A 23041-nucleotide genomic window follows, 5' to 3' on the forward strand; every position below is an offset into this window, starting at 1 on the left:
AATTTGTCATTGACAATCTGTCACTAATTTGTCACAAATAATTCTGATGCTAATTTGCAATAGACAATTCCATCAGTAATATATTGCTAAGTTGAAATAGGTTATTCCTAAAATTAATAATGGAATGATGTACTAGCAACGGAATTTATCCATCGTTAAATTTTGAATTCCATCACTAATAAATTAGTGGTGATATTTTTATCGATAAAAGGATTCCATCACTAACTATTTAGTGATGAAATTTTTATTAATTAGTGAAGAAACTAATCAGTTGTCTTTTGTAGTGGACACTTGACCTCAATTATATGGGCTATGACTTTCTTGTTCCCCTCAATTATTATCAATTTAGATCCTTCACATTATGAAAAAATTATAAATAATACAATTCATTTGTCACTTCATGTTGAGGCAAAAACAAATTAAAATAATCAATTATATCATTAAAGGGGAAAGTTACAAATCAAAGGAAGCGGGCTTTGATAAAGCTGTCTCTCAATAATTGTTTTCAAAGAAGACCGGGAATTAAAGTAAGTCTTCCCCATGCGATAACCTTTATCCTTCTTTTTGAATTAGAAGAAAAATAGGAAAGAAGAAAAGCTTTAAAAAAAAATCTTTAGAATAATAAAAAAAGTATTATTTTAAAATTTTTTATAGTTTTCTCTCGTCCCTATTTTCTTCTATCCAAACCAAGCCTTAAGATGACGATACCAGCAGGGAATTATCTCTGTGTATATATAATCATAAACAGTGAAGTGATTCTCAATGGTGAATACAAGGAAGTACTCTCTTGGATCTACAGTATAAGTTATTGATAAGCTAGACTATTTAAAGTTTTTTTCTTAGAAATTATTCTCAGGTGCCTCACAAATAATTTAAATATAGAAAAATTCTATAAAATTGTAAAATTAAATTAAAGTCTTATGATTTTTGTTAAAATTGTCAATTTAATATACTAAAATTATCAATTACTGTTGTATAGGTGTTGTTAATAGAGTTGTTCATTTAACAACAAACCAATAAAGAATATGAGATATTAGAGTAATTTTATAATTTTCTAAAACTGTTATCTAATCAGATTCCTTGTATCAGCTTTGGATGACTTCCTGTTTTTTTTTTTTGGCTTTTTTTAGAAGAACAATACTAAATAAATTATAATTCAATCTTGGTCAAAAATAAATTATAATTCAAAGTAATATGCTTTTGTCCTTTATCAACCAAATACCAGCGGTGGCAGCGACTTCTGTCGTACAAGAATCCCTCGACTATCCTAATAGAGCTGCAAATGTACTCAAAAGGCAATATTTTTGGCAGTGAAATAACTAGAAGAATCCCTTGACAGAGACTCTTTGCCCAAACTTGTTAGAATATATGGAAAGCCAGATGCAGAAAAATCTATTCAGAAGATGATTTTTTGATTAACGACATTGCCTTCTCCAACACGCAATAGATTATGAATGACCTAAAACTTCAATCCAATATCAACCAATTAAACAGTGATAGCATCATATATGAAGCTAAATGGAGTCCTCCTGAACGTAATTAGGTTAGACTCGACGTAGATGGCTTTGTCAATACTTATGGTGCTGCTTCATGTGAAGGCATTATTAAAGATGACAAGGGTAAATGGATCAAGGATTCTCCAAGAACCTTAGTTATTATCCTACCACTACAGCGGAGCTCTATGCAATTTTAGAAGGTCTTAAACTCTACTGGAATGAGAAACTCACCAAAATTAATGTCCACTCTGATTCTCTAAAAATATTATCACTCATTAACAACGAATGTTGTGACTCCCACCTCCTCTCAGTGATTGTCAAAAAAAATTAGAGGTCTCTCCATGAGAGATTGGATTATTACTTTTGATCATATCTAAAGGGAAGCAAACAACTGTGCTGACCTTCTGACTCATAAGACTCCTTATGAAAATTTTGATATCTTTATCTTTATCAATCCGCCCCTCGATTGTATAAGCCTCATGGCTTCTAATATAACTAGACCTTAGTCTTTTTGCATGGTTTCCTGTGGTCTTGTATTAAAAAAAAAAAGGCATTATTTTAATTAAGGCAAGAATAAAGTAATTTTCATATATTTCTCCATTAATTTCAAAGCCACATGATTCAACACTATTATAAGCTGCAAATTCACATTGGGACCTATCCGATCGTCCATCTCAATTATCTGATCGTATTTTTATTTTTATTTTTTCAGTACATTATTTGTTTATCTAAATCAACAAAATAATTTTTATATATACAAAAATAAACATTGTGCATTTGCAATTTTGCATGAATATTATTATGATGTCTTGTTATATCTTTATTATTGTATAGTGACAATATAAAAATTTATATCAAATCATAGTATTTCATAAATAAAAAATAAAAAATATTACAATATTTTTCATTGCACATAGATAATAAAGCACAAAAAAAGCCAAATAAAAGAGACCGAGCTCTTCATTATTAATTAAAGCTGCATGTAAATAATATATTCAAATAATATGAAATGTACAAGAACAGAGAGCCGTACAAGAAAACAAACTAAAATAACGACGCTCGACCCCAGGTAGTTACAAAGATTTACGTAAGCATGAGGCACTAATACTTTTTTAAAAGTAAGTCTCCCCATATCCGTACCTTTTTCTCCCGAAGCTTGGTTCCACTGATTTATCGAGCCTGTACGTGATGGCCGGCATGTTATTAAAACCTAATCTGAATTTCCCAGTCAAACCAATAAATTAGTGAACCAGTCTTTTAGCTGGTTTCGATCAAAAGCTTTGGATGAGATTAACCGAGTTGAATTTTATATTTTTTTTTCTCCCTTGTTAAGCCTAAAACGATATTATTTGGAGTTAAAAAAAAAAAGCAGTGTATTTATTTTTCATATTAGTACTTTAGTAATTCTATTTTGTTGAATTATATATATATATATATATATGATTTATACATGAATATTCCATTTACTTAGTGATCAATGACATTTTTATTTAAATATTACTCTTTTCAAGATTAAAACGTAAAGATTATATTATGGTTTTGTATATTTTAATTAAATTATATTATTTTAATTATGAATAATAGGTGGACTTCAATTCAACCATACTTGGACCCGTACTCACGGTGAAAAATAAATATTTTGAACCATATTGACAATTGTCATTAAAAAAAACAAAGAAAGAGTATTGAGAGTCTGGTTGGGCATGACTAATGCATGTCAAGGAGCGTACTGTATTGTTTAGCGAGGATTATGTTTTAATCAAAATTGACCACAATTATTTTGAGCATGAAAATTTTAATGCAAGAGTGTGGGAGATGGTTTCCCTAATTACCTAAGACTTTCCGGTGCCCATCAATATATCAATTTAGACCCTCCACATTATTTAAAAATAATAAATAAGACAATTTATTAATTTTCACTTTATGCCGATGTCTCAAAGGCAGATCATCAATTATATCATTAAAGGAGGCCCAAGAAAAAAAAAAGAAAAAAAAAAAAGCAAAGCAAGTGATCAGATAGACTTGGCTTTGATAAAGCTGTCTCTAAATATTTTTAGGAGAAGACCGCGAATTAAAGCAAGTCTTCCCCGCTGAAGCAATATTTACCAGTACCTTCTCTCTCAAAGCTGGCTAAGCTCCCACTGTGATAGCTGGAAACTTTGGGCAATCAAATGAATATGCCACTTCTGGAACTCATATCCTACTTTCTCCTTCTTGGCTCGCTCAGTTTTGCTGCGACTGAAGCATACATCATCCCAACGTACTTGGACCACAATTGCACGACGGACAAAAACTTCGCTTCCAATAGCACCTATCAGTTAAACGTTTACACTGTTCTGTTGAACTTACGTTCCAATCCCTCCGGCACTGACAGTGCCAGATTCTTCAACACCACCGAAGGCGCTACAAACACCAAGGACGCCGTATATGGCTCGTTCATGTGCCGAGGCGACGTCCCCCATCAGGTTTGTCAGGACTGCGTGAAAGACGCCACAAACAGGATAGCCTCAGAGTGCCCCAACAACACGGAGGCAATCATCTGGTACGACGAGTGCTTCGTCCGCTATTCCCGCCGTTCTTTCATCTCTACCCTCGAAACAGCTCCCATATCCGTAATTGGTGGGTTCACGAATGATGAGTCCCTGCTGAATTCGATGAAATTTACGTTTAACAGCAGCGGGTTGATAAATACCAGGAGGAGAAATATGGAAGTGTTAGACAAGACGTTGAATGATGTGGTGGAGGAAGCAGCAAAATCAGGTTCTGAAGGTGTCAAGAATTTTGCAACGAAAGAAGCAAACTATAGTGGTTCAGAGACGCTTTACACTCTTGTACAGTGCACACCGGATCTGTCCCCGCAAAACTGCACTCAGTGTCTACGTGATACAATGAAACATATTCCGCCGGGCTTCATTAAAGGAAATCTACAAATTATGAGTCCTAGCTGCAACTTGAGATGTGAAGAAAACCAATTTTATTATAAGAACAATGGCACGGACCCTCCCCATGGAACCTCTGAAGGTAAACTCGCTCTTTTATACGCTCGAGAAAAAAAGTTACTCCTTCTATTTCATTTGAGGGGTGATAATTAGATTAACAATTGAAAAGTATGTAGCCTTCAAGAGAGTCCCTTCACCGCTGTAATTCCGCTACATCTCACTTTGCCACGGATCAAATAAAATTTAGGAAAAACATAATATTATTTTCATTGAATTTTGCTTTTAATCATTGTAGTTTATTTTTTATGTTTTGAGTCGCTATAATTTCAATAAAATTGAATAATGTTTATTAACAAGGTTCCTATAGTTTCAATACTAAAAACACTGAAAAAATTGTAGAGATTAAAAATAAAATTTGATAAAATTATAGGGAATAATGATTATGTTTTTCCTAAAATTTACACATAAGCTTTTTAGTGGTATTGATATAGATATTTTAATTCTTAAATGTGTTGTTTACATTAATTAGTTCTTTTTTAAAAAAGTTACTACTGGATAATTTTTTTAAATAGAATACTTGATTGTATGTTTATTCAATTTCAGGAGATTATTTTATATAAACGAAACCTTTAACTTCTTATTATTCATTTGTATGAAATTAAACATTACATTTTAGGATTAAAGTCAAAGGAGATAAATCTACACCAATTTACTTTTTTTAATTGAAATTTTGCTATTTTCGCAATGAACACATAATTGAAAAACTTGTGTTTTAGAAATAATCTTTCAAGGAAAGAAAAGTAAGGAAAGGAAATCTGGTGATCTTTTTCAGTAACAAAAGTAACGAGTTACTCATAATAAAAATCCCATCTTTAACCTGCATGCGAATGCTGTGATTCACGTACAACAATCCCATTGTCATTCACTAAGAAAAATATGATCCAAAAAATATAAAATAACTGCATTATAAAGAACCAGATATATATCAAAAACATTCTTACCCTCGTGTGATACTTTATTTAGTTGTACGAAAATTAAGGATTCTATTTGAAGAATGAAGATGACCGTCAGTTGATATTATTTCAACAAAAAACCAAGTTAAACCATGCCGTCATACGTATCCCTGAAGGTTTTGTTTCATACAGAGGCTGCCCCTGTCTTTGAACACGACAATTGTCTCCTCAACGAAAGCCTGAGTGCCAGCAATGCCTATCAAATCAATCTCAGAGAACTCACTCACGAACTTAACATATCTTCCAACAACACCACAGACAATGGATTATACAACGCCACAGTGGGAAGAAATCGGTCAAATACCGTCTACGGCCTCTTCATGTGCCGAGGTGACGTGTCCAGAGCCCTCTGCCACGAATGTGTCGATGAGGCAATTGGTGCATTAAACTCTACGTGTCCCGCTTCAAAGGAGGCTATCATTTGGTATGACATGTGCATGCTTCGCTATTCCAATCGCTCAATCTTCTCTACCTTGGACAGAAAACATGTATTTACACAATCTGGTGCGGACATGCTCAGCAATGAGCAAAAAGGCTTCCGTGAGCTGTTAGTGGCTACATTGCAAGATCTGATGACACTGACAGCGAGCTCAACACCTGTTGGAGCCAAGAAATTTGCCACAAAAGAAGCAGACATCATTTCCGACGGGAAAACGTTGTATACTCTTGCACAATGCACTCCAGATCTGTCTAGCCAAGAATGCAAAATCTGTCTAGGGGAGGCCCGGCAACAAATCTATTCATGTTGTGACGGAAAGAAAGGAGGAACAGTCATGTATCCTAGTTGCAACTTGAGGTTTGAGTTATACCGATTTTATGGCAACGATGGTGCAAATCTGACTGTATCAAGGCCTCCTGCATATGCCCCCACTCCGGCAGTTAATGGTTCAGAAAAAACTACAAGTGATGTAATTGATTCATTTCAGAGATAATTCATATTGCATCTGCCCTTATAAATCTTTGTCACACCCCAAAAACAGAGGTTGACCGGCACAGGATGTGGATCATATCACACATCCCTTAAGCCCTAAATTGAGAAATCTTCTCCTTTTTTTTCTTTTCTTTTTTTTAAAACATAGTTGAATCTGTATTGAAATTTCAATAGAATCTTCCTAGTAATTAGGATCTTTCAAAAAAAAAAATTTCTGTCAATATTTTACACAAAATATAATATTAATCAGGAACTCAACTCCTTCCAACCAGCAAACGACATATACCATAATAGAAATTTAGCTATAGGCTATGTGGAGCTAACTAACCTTACTTTCAAAATAAAATACATCAGTTCAAATGTTTATGTCAAAAGGAGATAATGCTAAGTGAAATGCCACCACCCAAATCAATTTTTCGCCCTTTTAAATGTCAACAATAGGATCAGCGCCCGTTAACAAATCTGAGACCAAATAAGTTTCCAGTGAATAGCATCCCAACAATAAATAACTAAATATGTATAAAAAGAAAGTTTAACATAATTATGTGTGTTAGAAATAAAAATTTTGCGCAAACAAATATATAATAAACTTCGTCAAAAAGGACTTTATGTAACTTTAAATAAATTCCTGATTCATTAAAATATCATATCAAACGTCATTATCATGTACTTTCAATAAAGTAAATAATTGCATAAAATAATTATAAACTCATAATTGTAGGGACTTATCAGAATAACTAACAAACGTGGACACACAATCCACGAGGGTAAATAACCAAACGCGGTTTATGCCACGAAGACAAATGTGGACACACCAGTCCATGAGGGTAAGTAACCAAACGCAGCCGAAGCCACGAAACAAACGTGGACACACAGTCTACAAGGGTATTGCTAACCAAACGCGGCTTGAAGCCACGAAACAAACGTGAGTACTATGCTCACGAATAACCATCCCTTCGTTCCACGTGCGTTGGCCATCGCACGGGGCTAGCACCTCCTATACACACCCTGCTAGCTAGGTGTATCATGGCGCGCCAAGGGCTAATGGAACTGCCGTTAGCAACCAATGTTCTATATAAAGTCCCTTTTTAAAACCATTTTCAAACATGCGAGAAAATCATCACTTTCAAGATACAGTTCTCATTCTCAAAATTAAATTTGCATGAATACTTTTAAACATTAAAACTTGCCAGAAGCAAATTTCATATCCAATGCTCATGCTTGCATTTATTGAATAATCAAAAATTTCAAAGTCGAATTCGCATAAATCATTCTCTGTATCAATCTAATATTTGATAAAATAAAAATCTCATAATCAAAGTCCAAACTTAATTTAGTTGATCAAATAACATTTCAAATTTGATAAAGCTAATTTCTTAAAATAAAGTAATGTTAATAAACAAATATCCAATAATCACATTAATGCTATTAAAATGATTTTCAGAAAAACATAATATTCTAGTAAAAAAAATTTTGATTAAACAAATCAGTTGGGACGCTATCCACTTACCTGAAAAGCTAGCAAGATGAAAATTCGCTCCTTTTGAACATCTCTTAGTTGCCTTTTGGCTACTCTAATTACCTAAATAAGAAGAATGAATAACTTTATTTAATGATAACTCCACTTCATATACTACCAATAAAAGTCATCAACTTATTATCTTGTCTAAAAATTATCAAATTTTTCTAAATCAATATTTGTCCCTAGCCTAGCAACCATATTTAAAATATTTTATTTCTTTCTCTAGCTAGCCAATAATGATACCCTTATGTTGCACTCATACCATCCTTTCTTGGTAACGAGTAAATAATTTATCATTGATAATCGTCAACCATACAATGTCCCAATATCTGGTTTGTCTCACAGTAGCTTCACAGTCAAAATTCTTCACCAACTCAAGTAAATGCCATAAATAATTAACCTCCAAACCAAATATGTCCCTTTTCTCTTCCAACCGCCTTATCATATACAATAAAATTTTATTAGGCTTCCTACAAATCCAAAAACTTCCTCCCAACGTTGCCACAACCTTAAATAAATATTTCAAAGATCAATACATAAATAGCAATTTGATACTTGAATTATTAATGAAAATATTCTCTTTAAAATCTCTATTTCTAATTCCAACTTTCTTTCAAGCATTTTAGCGAAAAATTTTATATGCATCCAAAATCAAATAAATACCAAACCTCTTCCTCAATTATTATGCTTCCCAACATTTTTCCGAATATCAATATATAGATGAAACAAGCTCCTCAAATCCCCTTCCTTTTTAACAGGAAAAATAGCTTTTAACTTTAAAAGTAAAACCCAAACTCACATTCATCTTCATTAATCATAACCAAAAAAAAAAACCATACTGAAATTATTTAATAAAAATGTTTAACTAAGTTTTAGATTTTAGATTAATCCAATCCCCTCCCTGCACAATCATATACGGTAGTTGAACAAGGGAAAATTCACAACCATTTTTCACACACACACACACACATATATATTTCAATGGCAACCTAGGATTAATCAAGCTTCTCCTTCAACATAAATCCACTTTAATGCTCAAATAAAATTAAATCTCCATCCACGTTACTTTCAGCAGCAAAGAAAGGAAGGAGAAAATTTTATAATCTCAGCCAACAATGCACACCAAGCAACAAGGAAGAGGAGGATTGAAATGCCTAACCTTAGATCATTAACGATACATAAAGGAAGGAGAGAGAGAGAAGATAACAGCACTGAACAGGGGAAGCACGAAGGAATTACAGTTCTAACGAAGATGCCAAAGTAACGATAGAAAATGGCTAAACACTCACCGGAACCACCTGTAATGATGAACGGACAGAACTCCAGCAGCGACGGCGACGAACATACAAGTTAGACGACTAGCTGAGTTGAGCGATTTGTGACGCAAAACAGGGGAGATGACAGTGGTGATGTGAAGCATGGAAGGAAGAATTTCGATGCCCCCACAGCCATAGCCACACCCACGAATGCAGCAGCAACTTGAAGCAAGAAGAAGGAAAAACCGTCACATAAACAGAGAAGAGCAGGGAAGAAAAAGAACAGTCGATGATGCAGATGAAGAACGGATGAATGAGTTAGGCAAAGATTACCAATAGTGAACGCTGTGAAACAAGACGGAGAAGACGACACATGGACCCTTAGCATCTGTCGATCATGGTGATTATATACCCAAGTCGGTGGACATGCTAGAACGGATAAGGACAGAGATGAAAGTTTCCAGAATTCTCTGGCTCTCTCTCGTCGGCTCTCTCGTTAAAATGATAGAGGAAGAAGAAAATTTGACTTAAAAAGGGCGGATTGAGAAAATTATAAGGATGAACCTAAATTTTTTTTTATTATATTATAAGAGACAAAGCATTTCTCTTTTTGTTTTTGTCTTTGTTTTGTTTTGTTTTTTTTTCTTTGAAAATTTTTTCATAATCATAATAAAATAAAATTAGCCTACTATTTAAGAGAATTTGAACTTTGAATCTTCCTGTAAATTGCTGGCTTAAGTTCTAATAAATAACCACCATCTACTTGTTAAATTAGAACCATTAAATAAAATATCAATTAGTAAAAAAATTTATTAAATTCAAAATTTAGAGTCATTACAATCTTTATCTGCTCTTTTGTCAGTGGCATGTAAATGTACACGATTTCATGGTAATTTATGCAGGAAAACATAAAGGCCAATCACGGACAATTATAATAGTGGTGGTCCTTATTGTTGTTTCAATCATGCTTACTTGCTCTGGCTATTATTGTTGGCGTAGAAAACACAGCAAGAGTTACAAGGCTATTCTGGAGAAAAATTGTATGTATTATAGTTGAGAAGACATTCAATTCAAAATGCCACAACAAAAGTAGTTCTGCATATTTTATTAGTTTATTTACTTACTTTAAAATGCATTTATTTGTACAGTTGGAAGTGAAGGTGCTACATTAGAGTTGTTGAAATTCAATTTAACTACAATTGAAGCTGCAGCAACGGACAAGTTTTCTGCTGAAAATAGAATAGGAAGGGGAGGATTTGGAGAAGTCTACAAGGTGATGATGCCATGAAAGTGAATGTTTAGATAATATAATATTGCAATATCCCCCTCCCCTGGGTTTTTATTTTCTTCCCTTGTTGATCTAATGATACATGATTTCAGGGCATCCTTCCTGATGGCAAAGAAATAGCAGTGAAGAGATTGTCTGAGAGTTCTCGACAAGGTTTAACTGAATTCAAGAACGAAGTTCTACTAATTGCTAGACTTCAGCACAGAAACCTGGTTGCATTATTAGGATTTTGCTTAAATGACCAAGAGAAAATACTTGTTTATGAATATGTTCCTAAGAAGAGCCTAGATTTCTTTTTATTTGGTTTGTCCCTTCTAAACTCATTTCACCTTCTAGTTAACTTTTTATTTTATTTTCAATGTGCTATCTAGTTTTAAATTATATTCCTATGATGGATATGCTATAGTATATATCCTAATTTGTTTAGTTATACATATTATGTTGTGATTAAGTTCTGTACTCATAAAAAATTTAATTTTGTACAGGTTCCAAAAAGGAAAGATCATTAAATTGGTCAGAGCGTTTCAAAATTATCAGAGGAGTTGCTCGGGGAATTCTTTATCTTTATGAATATTCTCACCTTAAAGTAATTCATCGAGATCTCAAACCAAACAACATTTTATTAGATGATGAAATGAATCTAAAAATTTCTGATTTTGGCTTAGCAAGAATGGTTGGTATTAATGAAACTAGAGGAAGCACAAATAAAATTGTTGGAACCCTGTTTCTCTCACGCACACAAACATCTCTTTCTCTCTATCCATAAAAAAAATGCATGTATATATAGTGCAAGCACACACCTTGTTAGTGAATTTAAACAATGAAAAATGTTTCTCCAATTATTTATTGCTAAAATTCAAACATTAACATGTGTGTATTTGGGTTGAATTGTCTATTGCAGGGGTTACATGTCTCCAAAATATATCAAATTTGGAATATTTTCAGAAAAATCAGATGTTTATAGCTTTAGAATTATAGTTTTAGAAATCATTAGCAGAAAGCAGCATTTGAATTCTCATGATGGATCTCATGAATCTCAATACAGCTATGGACTCCTGAGTCATGTGAGTAACAAGTGTTGATTATATTATGTATTTATCTTGTTAATATTTCTCAAATAATCATCTCAACCTTTCCTGACAACAACAAAAACAACAACTAGCATCAACTCAACTATTAGAGCTTTGTTAACGATGTTGTATGCCTAAATTAGTAGGGACTTGATTTGAATCAATGACATGATTATTGCAGGCTTGGAAGCATTGGAGGGAGGAAAATTTCATGGAGATATTGGATTCTAATTTAGAAGAAGCTGATTCACATAACGAAATCATCATATGTATCCATATTGGGTTATTATGTGTTTAAGGAAATCCGGCAGCTAGGCCATCCATGAGTATAGTTCTTCAATATCTAAGTAATGATTTAATGCAGTTACCGATTCCCTATGAACCAGCATTCTTCATACAATGTCCAATGGATTCAGCAACCATTAGAGCAATGGAGACTCAATTTTCCAACCGTAATCAATGTTCCATTAGTGAAATGTCTAAAAGCATATCTTTACCTCGCTAGATTTTAAGGGGCTTCTATCTGATCTTCCCCTTCCTAGGTATTGAAAGTTTAAATTTCTTTTGTATTCATTGTATATGTCACTTATGGTTGTGTCTTCTACGAACATGTGTGTAACAACTAATCGAGTATGGGTTATGTAAGTCCAAACATAAGGCTTGTACATTCCATAAGAGGTCTGCATTTCACTAGTGGCTCAAAAGCAAGTTCAAGTTAACTATCCTAGACCTTTCAAGATCAACCCAAGATGATCCACATATGCTAAAGTATTATGGCTTGAGCAAGTTGTGATGCTTTCATATAGGATGACATGGATAATTGTATGGACAATAACACTCATAGTGAAAACAAAAGGGACTTTTATGTCTAAAATGAAGAAGTTATGAATGATGATAGAATAGAGATATACTATTTGATATTGGAAGCACATATGTATAAAAGCTTGTGCAATGGTATAGAGAAATCTTTTTATACTTAGAGTTTATTAAGTATACACGTTTGATAGGTGAGTTGAAATTAATCAACTTGAATATAAGAAATGGGTAGATCAAAGCAAGTTTATAAAGTTTCATTAGGAGCCAATGCCCCAGCTTTTATCCATTGGCCCAAAGCTATTGTGGACCTCCCTGACTTGGCACAACTGGAGAAGAAAATTATTCGCAAGCTAATAACAAATTCCATTAGAAAAAGTTTTATTTTAACAATTTATTTTATATTGATCCTTATCTATGTATAACTATCTTCTCAAGTTATGTGATTGTCCTTTTTTTTTCCCCTCTTTCTTGCTCACCTATCTATATGCAGGCAAGCTAAAAATCAAGAAGGGAAGAGGCCAATAAAAAATCCAGTACAAAAATATGTTAGTGTATGTGCTACACAAGTTTGTTTTTAGTACACCTTTATGCTCTTTCAAGAGCCAATTTATATCAAATTTGGATTCGATAACTATACTTAGTACAGGTACTCAATGTCTGTAGCATCTAAATCATTAAAATCAAGATCAATTGTAATAACCCTAAGATTATAAGTAGTAGTAATAATAATAATAATAATAATAAATAATAATAATAAAAATAAGGATAAATTAAATATAATAATTTATTCTAAGTGTATTTTATTAATGGTTAGGAGCAATTGTAATATGGAGGAATATTGGTGCAGTGGAAGTGCACAGATGGTTTATCCCTTAAGTCCTGTTCGATTTTGACTAAAGCAAAAATAGGAGTTTATTTTTAATATAGTCTTGTAAAATTATTAGATTACCCTTGCCTCCCTCAAATTTTTCTCTTTTCTTTTTCTCTCTCCCTCACCGACTTAACACTCTACTTCATTAGAAGAACCTAGATCCTCTCCTCTCTCTTATCGTCCTCCTTCTCTGTCTCTGCTTCTCTTCCATCACAGTGACACAGTATGAGTTAATGCATGCTCGACAGAGTTGCTAGAATTCTCCCCTGTTCTTCCTTACTCGTGCGACAGCTTCTCCTCCTTCATAAGTACAGAGTTGTCATTGTGTCTATGGGTATGAGTGCGTTTGGTCTTGGACTCCCTTTCTTCTGTTTGTGTGTCACCGAAGAGAGTGCATGGAGTGTGTGTATGTGAGAGAGGCAGCCAAAGAGAGAGAGATCGGACCATCTTACATTGTTCGTCGTTGCTGCTGTCATCATTCTAACTGTGTGATTGTGGGTCTTCAAATCTTCTTCTCCCTTTCCCTTCGTTATTGTCCGTCCGCCGCTGGTGACTGTGATAGTGCCATTAATTCTTCCTCTTCTCTGAACATGTAGCAGTGCTAACTTTCCCCTGTTTCGCGTTACATCTCCTCTTCCTTCCTTCTTCAAGCTGTCTCCAACGTTAATGATCTAAGGTGAGAAATTTCTTTTCTCCCCTACGCCGATTTCTTGTATGCGTGGATTGTGATTTCTTGTATGCACCGATTTTATGATTTCTTGTATCTCATAAACAGGGTCTAATTTTCTTCAATATATATATATATATATATATGTATGTATGTAATAATAGTTATGTTGAAAGAGTGATACTAAGAGGCTGGGTTAATTTAAAGACTAATATTGAAGAATTTATGAGAAATGGTAAGAAAATTTGATTGGAAAGTATGATGAGTTAGATGTTGTAGAATGGTTGGATATTTGTTGGAATGAAATTTAAAGAGAAGAGCTTAGTATTAAAATTTAAATATTACAATGCTTGTGAAAGGTTTGATAAAATATTGTTTGGAAAGTTTGCTTGATTTTGTATTTTTAAAATTCTGTTAATTATGATAAGAAGATTTGAGGGTGCTATTTAATGGTAGTTAACTTGAAAATTGTAAAGGGAATTGATTATGAAATCATTATGCCACAAATCGAGGTTGGGAATTTTATTGTTGATAATTTATAAACCATGATATTGTTTTATGAGTTGTTAAGGGATGTACCTAAGGTGTTTGTTAAAAAAAAGGGTGATATATTTTTGAATATGTGAAATGTATAAAGGAAATAATGATGATATCACTTGGGTGTAAGGGAATTAAGAAGCAAACAATATTATAAAAACAATGGGTTAGGAGTAAATTATGTAGTTGGGAATATTTTAAATAAGTGAATAGCACCCCAATTAATTTATCAATAAAAGTTTATGATTGAAATTACTACATTTTTATGTATATTATTTTTATAACAACTATGATATATATTAGTTACTTTGTTAATTAAATTATTTTTATCTTGAAAAATTGTCAAGAGATGTTGAAGAATATTTGAATTATGACAAGTATGGGTTTTTCTTTATGAAGGATACTTTTAAGATTTATAAAATTATTTTTATAAGCTCTGATAATTTTGGTTTCCTAATAAATGCAAGTATGAACATCAGTTATGGAATTTTATCTTGGCAAGCTTTTAATGCTCAAAATTTTTCATGCAAGTTGGATTTGAGAATGAAAATTGTATTTTTATAGTAATGATATTCACACATGTTGGAAAATGGTTTTGAAGGGGGATTTTATATAAAACACTAGTTGCTAACGATAGTCCTGTTAGCCCTTGGCGCACCATAGTCAATGACTAACTAGTTTGGTTTTCGTGAACTCTATTCTCACATTTATTATTCATGAGTCTCGTACTCACATTTGTTTTGTGGCTCTGGCTGCGTTTGGTTAACATTACCTCTTGTGGACTGTGTGTTCATGTTTGTTTTGTAGCTCTGGCCACGTTTGGTTAGCATTACCTTCGTTGACTATGTGTCCACGTTTATCTTCGTGGCATAAGCCGCGTTCAGTTATTTACTCTCGTGGACTGTGTGTCTACATTTGTTACCTGTTCTATTAAATCCTCAAAATTTTTTAAAATTTTAAATTAACTATGTATTTAAAATTTTAATGATTTTCAATTAGTAAGTGTACTACTTTGATTTACATATGAATAATTTATTTTCTTCAAGCATGATGGATTAAAGAAATTTTTAGTTCACTATCATTTTATGGTTACAATTAAGATTTACATATTTATTAAGTGTATTATATTGAATTATCACATTTTCAATTATTTTACATAATTATTTAAGTTTATTATTTTACATTTTTAAATTTTATTTTTGGGAATGCTATTCACTGAAAATTTTGTTGGCCTCAGATTCATTAATTGACATTAAATCTCCTGCGGATCATTGAAGGGTTTATTAATGATTGGAAAGTGATGGACTTGTGGATTAAACTACCTTTTGATGTAAAAACTTGAATTGTGAAATTGTATTTTGTGAACTAAATTTTAGGTGTTCTACATATGCTATTGCTAAGTTCTTATTTCAATGTATGTTCCATCTGCTGCCCGAAGGAGTTGAACTACTGAACGATATGATATTTTGTTTAAGGCAATGTATTGTAGAATTTTTGAGAGATCCTATTTGCGGAGGTTTTGCCAAAATTTCTATATATATATATATATATGTATATATTAAATCCTTTATTATAATGATTATTATCAAGAATATTAAAATTTCAAAATAAATCAAAAATTTATTTTTGAAGTGGAATGCATTTTTGATTTGAGGCCGAGAACATGCATTGTGATTTATGATCATCCTCTATTTTTGAGACGTGACATCAATAATTATAAATTTATATTCCATTTAAAATTAATGTATGAATAAATTTATTTGAATCGTTGTTATAAGCACTCAATATATATATTGAGCACAATCACTGAATTTAAATTCATTTATATCTAGCATCGACCAATAGCAACAGGATTATCGCGGACTCAATCGATTGAGAAAAAGCGACTTTAGCATTTATTAAACTAATTAAGCCTCAAATCAGGACGAGTTTGGTTCATGCACTCCGTACATGTAAATTTTTCGTTCATTAATTAATCCCACATTTGCTGGGCAAATATCTTTATCTGACAGTTGCTTGGCCAGCACAATCGAATTCTTAACCAATACAATCAACAAATTAAAATTAGACGCCCACTATCATTTGAACAAAGTCAACTGAAATGTCTAAAAGTAAGAGCGAGCTTCAACCGGACTAACTTCCCCCCCTCGATAGTGCAACATGGGCCTTATGCCAACCAGTAGTGGAATAGATCAATCAAATAACAACCACGACAAATGAAATAAAGAGTCGGCAGATTTTATTGTCATGAAGTTGTTTTGTACAACACATGAGCAAGCATCATAATACTACAATAAAAGGATTGATCGATGATAATTGGCACATCCTTGATTATCATAGTTTTGGCTTAGCTTCCGCAGCACTATCTATATTCGACACAGGCCTTAAACATGCCATCCACCGAAATGTAATCAAATGAGGAGGAGCAGGAGAAATGAAAGACAGATACAAACTGCTTATTGCCATACTAGTCGTTTTACACACATTAATATACAACATGATAATGCAATAAAAAGATTGATGATCGGTCCATTCAAATGACCTCACAGGCATATCCTTATCACATTCTTCGCTCATCAGCTTCGAACTCTCGCACATATTGGTGGATTCAACCAGCTTGCCTTAGATACTTGGCCTCATGTTCAGATGGGATGCTACCTTTTGACCAAGAGACCGATCAGCCTGTGTGCACCAATACCATAACATGAGCACACACTAGTGCAAAAATCATTAGATATTTATTTCACACTCCTACTTCACACATAACCATATGTAAATACAGTAACTCACCTGAGACAGGAAAGATATCCAGATGCTACGGACCTCATGGGTGACACGTGGGTCCGATAAAACTCCAACCCATCTGCGGATAAACCTATCTTGCCTGAAATAATAAGTCAAGCAACGACAGACAAAATCAGAAGTTAGATGATGATGATGACAAAAATATTTCATATTGATTGGATTTGCAGTTTGCAACGGGAACCTGTCAGGTGCCCAGGATCTGTATAGCTCCCCAGGTTGCTTGAAGTCGTTCTGCTTCTCAATTATACGCTGCATGATAAGCAATGGAGTCATTAACGCATTCTTGCTTCACAAGAATCGGAACCTCTATTTTTTACTGCCTCAAGAACAATACAGTCAACAAAAGATTCGTACATTTGTTTTACTACTTCGCATTTCACATTAAACAAAGAAAATACTAGAATTCTGAAATTATGTAATACTACAACAATAGAAGTGCTGAAATAAGTAGATATAATATAGACAAAATCATGCTGACATAATATGATATAAATTGAAACTCAAGACTTGTGGATTAACTTACTAACTATACTCCACATTTTCACACAATTTAAGTGACCAAGACTAACCCTTTCACGCCTGCCGGAGCAAATAACAGTAGGAATTGGGAACTTTTCTGCGTGACGAGCAGAGTCATATCTTGATGGGAAGTAATCAACCTATAAATCAGCAGCATTTTAGTCATTATAATAAAATATATGAAATAAAAAATTAAGTTCCCATTTCACAAGAAAATCTATAACATATAAGGATTTTTATTCCAAAAATGACGGCTAAAAGGGAACAGATCAATCCTAAGAATACTAGTTTACCTCCTCATCCCTATGCATGAAATTCATGGCACCGTCATAGTGATTGTTGTGATGAGCACACTTGGGAGCATTTACAGGAAGTTGCAGATAGTTTGCTCCAAGTCTGTATCGCTGTGTATCACCATATGCGAAGACGCGACCTTGGAGCATCTTATCATCAGAGAAGTATATACCAGGCACCACATGGGAAGGGGAAAATGCAAGCTGCTCGTTCTCAGCAAAGAAGTTGTCGATGTTCCTATTCAAGACCAAACGACCAACTGGCTGGAGGGGCACGAGGTCCTCTGGCCAAGTCTTGGTCCCATCCAGTGGGTCAAAGTCAAACCTGTCTTCATAATCAGGATCAATGGTTTGGATGTAGAGTTTCCACTCAGGATAGTTCCCGGCCGCAATTGAATCATAAAGATCTTGAGTGGCATGACTGTGGTTTGTTCCACCGACCCGTATGGCCTCTTCTTCTAACAGACACTTGATTCCCAATGTAGGCTTCCAGTGAAATTGCACATAATGCACTTTCCCAGCCTTGTTGATCAAAGTATATGTATTAACACTAGAACCTTCCATGTGCCTGTAATCTTGCGGGACACCCACATCATCGAATAAGAACATAAATGTGTGAAGGCTTTCTGGATGATGGGACAGGAAGTCAAGGACTCTCCAATACTCCTGGATATGAGACTTGGGATTGGGTTTGAAAGCATGAATCACATCGGGAAACTTCATTGCATCACGGATGAAGAAGACAGGAAAGTTGTTTCCGACTATATCGAAGTTACCCTGGTGATCAGTTTACAAATGTGAATTAAGTCATACATATATATTTTTAGTCGCTAGAAGTAGTCATAGGAAATTCAAGCTAGCTTACCTCTCTAGTATAAAATTTGGTAGCAAAACCTCGAGGGTCCCTAATAGTTTCAGGGCTGCCTCGTTCATGGATAACAGTGGAGAAACGGACAATGACAGGGGTCTGAACTCCAGGTGCACGGAGGAAATCAGCACAAGTGAGATGAGTAATATCATGAGTGACTTCAAAAAAACCCTTGGCACTAGCTCCCCTAGCATGCACGACACGTTCTGGAATCCGTTCCCTAGTAAAATTTGCGAGCTTCTCCACCAAGTGGTAATCCTCTAGCAGAATTGGACCTGCCAAAAGGTGTTTAAAATATAATTACTCTATATGCATGCCGACACTTCTGTTCCTTTCTAACTTACAATTCGCTCGCCCACCTATAAGGTACTCACATGCAAGATTTAACCTCACGAGTTTGTGAATCATGAACTAACTCTCTATAAGGTACTCACATGCAAGATTTAATCTCACGAGTTTGTGAATTATGAACTAACTCCTTACTAACTGGATCAATCGTTGTTGGGTTGACACTTCTTCTGGTCTTTAGATTACTTATCTGTAACTGACATTATTTAGCTAATAGTCATCTTTTTTGGCGGGGGGATTTTATAAATCAAAGGTAAAATCAAAAGCCTGTGTGTGCCACTCGATATTGAATTCCCTGTGCTTTTTATAATCACCAGGCGTGTTATAGCTGACTATAAAAACTAGTCTGCTATGCTTAACTACATAAAGGATGAGTTTTAGACTTGTGCCAATCACCTGGCTGAATTAGCCCACAAATCAACTAATGGTTGGACGCAAACTACGGAAGGCCCCAGTGGATGTAATCCCTTTCTTTTGTATGATGAAAGTGGGGAAGTGTCCTGTAGTAGTTACGACTATTGATCTCGTGTTAACTTTATCTGTCTAGCTTTTGTTAGCCTCCTCAATGAGGGGGGAAAAGGATGAGTTTTAGCGCTGAAGCTAGACCCGGCAGATCTATAATTTTAATTTATTTTTATATTAATGATATTTTTTATTTTAATAGATGCAAATTCTAAAATAGAGATAATCTCTTAATTACTGTGATCATCCTATTAAAAAATAAATTCATTATTGAAAATCTTTAAATCTAAACCGCTTAATTAGATTTAGACAATTCAGACATCACTATAGTGGCAAGCATCGAAGACCAACTTGGCACGTTTGTTATTACTTCATAGTGATGAACCTTTTACTAATGAAAAAAAAAATTACATATAAATTTTAAACAAGAGACTTATTTATAAACAAATTTCATAAATTTATAAAAATACTACAAAGGCTCTTAAAATTTGGTTGTAGTAATTTACTAGCTAGAGAACATGCTGCCTCAACTTTATACTTGTTCAATTGTAAATTGAGGTATTTTAAATTTTTAATTGCAAGTTCATGATAAACATTTATAAATATGGGAGGAGAAGTATAGTTTTTATGGGCACATGTTTACCACTAATTTTCATGAACATATAGCTAGAATTTCACAAAAATTTACAATTGAACAGTTTTAAAGTTAAGACAATTGAACAGTTTTTTTTTTTGTACACCCATATTAAATTAAATTACAATCAAATCTCTTGGATCCCTTATTCTAAAACATTTGATTGTATTTTTGCAAATCCGAAAGATATATTGTTTTTGAATAAAAAGTATTACTAGTAATCAGAGATTTATAAATAGATCTGTTGTTTAAGACACGTACCTAGTTTTCTCAAATTTCTCGATTCTTAAAACTCCTCAAACTAATCAAAATCATGGGCACGCGCCCCACAAGAGCGGCCAGGGACCAGACGTGAGGTGTGGACCCCATACACCCGATGTGGCAGTCGCTGAGGCACTATACTGCGCATGCAGTTGTATCATAATTCGTGACATATAGGTTCTATGATCATTCATACCTTGTTATATCAAAATTAAGATCCTTTAAGATCGATCATCACCATACCATCCTTTTTAATCAGCGGGAAAAGATTAGACTCCTGAAAGACTCAAAGACGAGTTCTTTCTAAGTAGCGCTTAAAAGAACGCCACTGGCACTAATGAAATCTTAAAATTTTAAGGAGCAATTTACAGATGATGTAAAAATTAATTATCACGTAGGCAAGTAGATAAATTGGCATGTATACCTCTAGATCCGATGGTGAGAGCTGAATCGTTGTTATAAACTGGAGTACCGGAGTTGGTAGTCCAGAAAGGAGTGTTGAAGGCACTTGACGGTCGGTACTGCAGGAAATTAAACAAATTTGAATGTTGGTGATGAAATCAAGCAGAAAGCACAGAATGTAAGACCAAAACTGGTACGTACCTTGTAGGGATCCATGGCGATGGAGATCGAGGGTGATCAGAAACAGCAGAGAGGAAAATGGTGATCTATTTCCTTCGTGTCTTAGCACTCACAGACTCTGCCATTCATTCAATTTATAAAAAGCCTTCCACCTTTTGCTGTCACTGTAATTTTCATTTTCTTACTTTTTCATCCTTATCTCCCCCACCCCCTTATTTCTTCTTTACCTGCTACTACAAAAATATCTTTTTCTCTTGGTGCTTTGTCTTGTCGTCTTCCTCACCTTTTTTCCTTTAATTTTTGAACTAAATTATTAAAAAAATATGACATTCTGATTGGTCATTCATTCAATTAGAGTTCCTCACGCACATAATGACCCTTTCCTCTTAATAAAAGCCGTATTTATCGGAGATTACTCCCAGAAAACTTTTATTTTAATCAATCACTTATCCATGGACCTGGGATCCAGTGACCCAATGGCCTAAACTTACCAACTCAACTATAGTGTTTTAATTATAATTATTAAATTTTATTGACACTTAAAAGTTAAAAAAATAGATTTAAAAAAATTAAAATCAATCCTTTCGATCAAAATATTCTTCAACTATATTGTCCTCCCAAAAAATGTAAAATTTAGTGTTTATTAGCATAACATGTAAGACATCTATTGCAGAGACTATATATGATTTGTTACTTTCTAGTGTTATATAACCAAATAACAATTGTTAAATTAAATCTAACAGTTATTATCATATTCATTAACCAGATGGATTTATATCACTTGCTAGATCCAAACCTCTCATTCATGGTCTGAGCAGTATAATAACAGACAAATTCCGATTTTAATCTTTCTGGCGAGCATTTTCAGTTCTCTCGCCATTGAGATTTGTATGGCCCGCGAAAGTCAATAATTCTTATCTCTTATCTCATTGGGATGGCGTTATTGTACAAATGGCCGACATGCATAGGACAATTAGTTGGCTGCTAGGTCACTCTTATTGTGATGTGAAATTGATGTAGGGACGAAAATCACTCCATGGTATTTTGAAATCTTGCTCATCCTCTCTGTCTTCATAATTCAGCTCAATAGTTAGCCTCTAATCTATCGATAAGGTTTTCTATTATTTTAATGTTTTGGGTTCGGCGGATGATCAATCATGGATGGATTCTCTGGATCAAGCGCTGAAGAAGAAAAAGATGATGGTGAACCCAGACGAAGGCGCATGTTGTGCTAGCCATCCGTCACCATGCTTCCTTAGTTTGCCTGTTTTTCTTATTTGTTAATTCAACCATCTTACAAGACATTCTAGATAAAAACATATATATTAATAAAATTTATTAAATATATTTTATAAATCTTATTTTTTATAAAAAAAATATAAACTTTTAAAAATGTCATTCATTTAATACTTTATTTGTAAAAGAATATTAAAAAAAATAATATAATAGAAAGTATAAAATTAAAAAAGTATTTCTTATTTTTGTTAAAATATCTTATATTTTAAAATGTTAAATTTTTTTAAAAGTGTGGTATAATTTAAGATAAAGAGAATTTAAATAGAAAATTACAAAAAACAGCAATATAATAGAGGAATCTTATTTTCATGTTGGAGATGTGAAAAGTGGATGATTTTTATGCTCAAGCTGAACCATCAACGTCATCCGTTGTTGCTTCCTTATAATTAGGAGGTAACCTTATAATTTTTTCAACCTTACTGTAATTGAATTTGCATTGGAGTAGAGCATATTAATGTATCAGTCAATTATGGGAAAAAGGTTATGTTTAAAACAAAAGTATTAAATTATCTTTAAAAATTAGCAAAATGACTTACATTTTAAAGCATGAACTCCTTTTCCAATATA

The 23041-nt window shown here is 33.6% G+C and overlaps 3 protein-coding genes and 1 long non-coding RNA gene across 8 annotated transcripts; 2 read left to right on the forward strand and 2 right to left on the reverse strand.

Annotated features, from left to right (window-relative positions):
- The first annotated feature begins 3463 nt into the window (after nt 1-3463).
- LOC129286975 (putative cysteine-rich receptor-like protein kinase 23) lies at nt 3464-6440 on the forward strand. The gene is made up of 2 exons (XM_054923087.1): nt 3464-4517; nt 5581-6440. Exons 1-2 carry the CDS (start codon nt 3668-3670, stop codon nt 6378-6380), a joined length of 1650 nt encoding a protein of 549 aa, XP_054779062.1. The 5' UTR covers nt 3464-3667; the 3' UTR covers nt 6381-6440.
- On the reverse strand, nt 5907-9656 carry LOC129286990 (uncharacterized). Of its 3 annotated transcripts, XR_008587560.1 has the most exons (5): nt 9491-9656; nt 9191-9379; nt 7890-7961; nt 6258-6841; nt 5907-6045 (listed from the first exon to the last, which is right to left on the reverse strand). It is a non-coding gene; the product is annotated as an uncharacterized LOC129286990 (long non-coding RNA). The 3 variants fall into 3 exon arrangements; XR_008587562.1 differs by lacking the exon at nt 5907-6045 and having other exon boundaries at nt 6171-6303; nt 9491-9652; XR_008587561.1 differs by lacking the exons at nt 5907-6045; nt 7890-7961 and having other exon boundaries at nt 6161-6303; nt 9491-9650.
- A 374-nt stretch (nt 9657-10030) lies between these two features.
- Nucleotides 10031-12123, forward strand: LOC129286981 (cysteine-rich receptor-like protein kinase 29). Of its 3 annotated transcripts, XR_008587557.1 has the most exons (6): nt 10031-10197; nt 10306-10430; nt 10538-10748; nt 10931-11031; nt 11347-11509; nt 11697-12123. XR_008587557.1 is itself a non-coding variant. In XM_054923097.1 (5 exons), the coding sequence occupies exons 1-5, from the start codon at nt 10044-10046 to the stop codon at nt 11811-11813; spliced, it is 708 nt and encodes a 235-aa protein (XP_054779072.1). In that variant the 5' UTR covers nt 10031-10043; the 3' UTR covers nt 11814-12123. The 3 variants fall into 3 exon arrangements, 2 of the variants coding, with proteins under 2 accessions (XP_054779072.1, XP_054779071.1); XM_054923097.1 differs by lacking the exon at nt 11347-11509; XM_054923096.1 differs by lacking the exon at nt 11697-12123 and having other exon boundaries at nt 10931-11390.
- A 4500-nt stretch (nt 12124-16623) lies between these two features.
- LOC129286977 (catalase isozyme 1-like) lies at nt 16624-21359 on the reverse strand. The gene is made up of 8 exons (XM_054923088.1): nt 21200-21359; nt 21021-21117; nt 18889-19166; nt 18024-18800; nt 17781-17870; nt 17393-17460; nt 17197-17290; nt 16624-17088 (listed from the first exon to the last, which is right to left on the reverse strand). Exons 1-8 carry the CDS (start codon nt 21212-21214, stop codon nt 17029-17031), a joined length of 1479 nt encoding a protein of 492 aa, XP_054779063.1. The 5' UTR covers nt 21215-21359; the 3' UTR covers nt 16624-17028.
- Between the last annotated feature and the right edge of the window lie 1682 nt (nt 21360-23041).

The sequence above is a fragment of the Prosopis cineraria genome, unplaced genomic scaffold, assembly GCF_029017545.1.
Source record: "Prosopis cineraria cultivar Desert tree isolate PC_DT_omini unplaced genomic scaffold, ASM2901754v1 PC11, whole genome shotgun sequence".
Lineage (NCBI taxonomy): Eukaryota > Viridiplantae > Streptophyta > Magnoliopsida > Fabales > Fabaceae > Prosopis > Prosopis cineraria.

Coding starts and splice junctions, on each gene's coding strand:
- LOC129286975 (XM_054923087.1), top strand. CDS start 3,668: ATGAATATGCCACTTCTGGAACTCATATCCTACTTTCTCCTTCTTGGC. Junction 4,518..5,580: donor TCCCCATGGAACCTCTGAAG/GTAAACTCGCTC, acceptor TGTTTCATACAG/AGGCTGCCCCTGTCTTTGAA.
- LOC129286981 (XM_054923096.1), top strand. CDS start 10,044: ATGGTAATTTATGCAGGAAAACATAAAGGCCAATCACGGACAATTATA. Junction 10,198..10,305: donor GGCTATTCTGGAGAAAAATT/GTATGTATTATA, acceptor TTATTTGTACAG/TTGGAAGTGAAGGTGCTACA. Junction 10,431..10,537: donor GATTTGGAGAAGTCTACAAG/GTGATGATGCCA, acceptor ACATGATTTCAG/GGCATCCTTCCTGATGGCAA.
- LOC129286977 (XM_054923088.1), bottom strand. Junction 18,801..18,888: donor CCAAATTTTATACTAGAGAG/GTAAGCTAGCTT, acceptor ACTGATCACCAG/GGTAACTTCGATATAGTCGG. Junction 17,291..17,392: donor AGATCCTGGGCACCTGACAG/GTTCCCGTTGCA, acceptor TTATTATTTCAG/GCAAGATAGGTTTATCCGCA.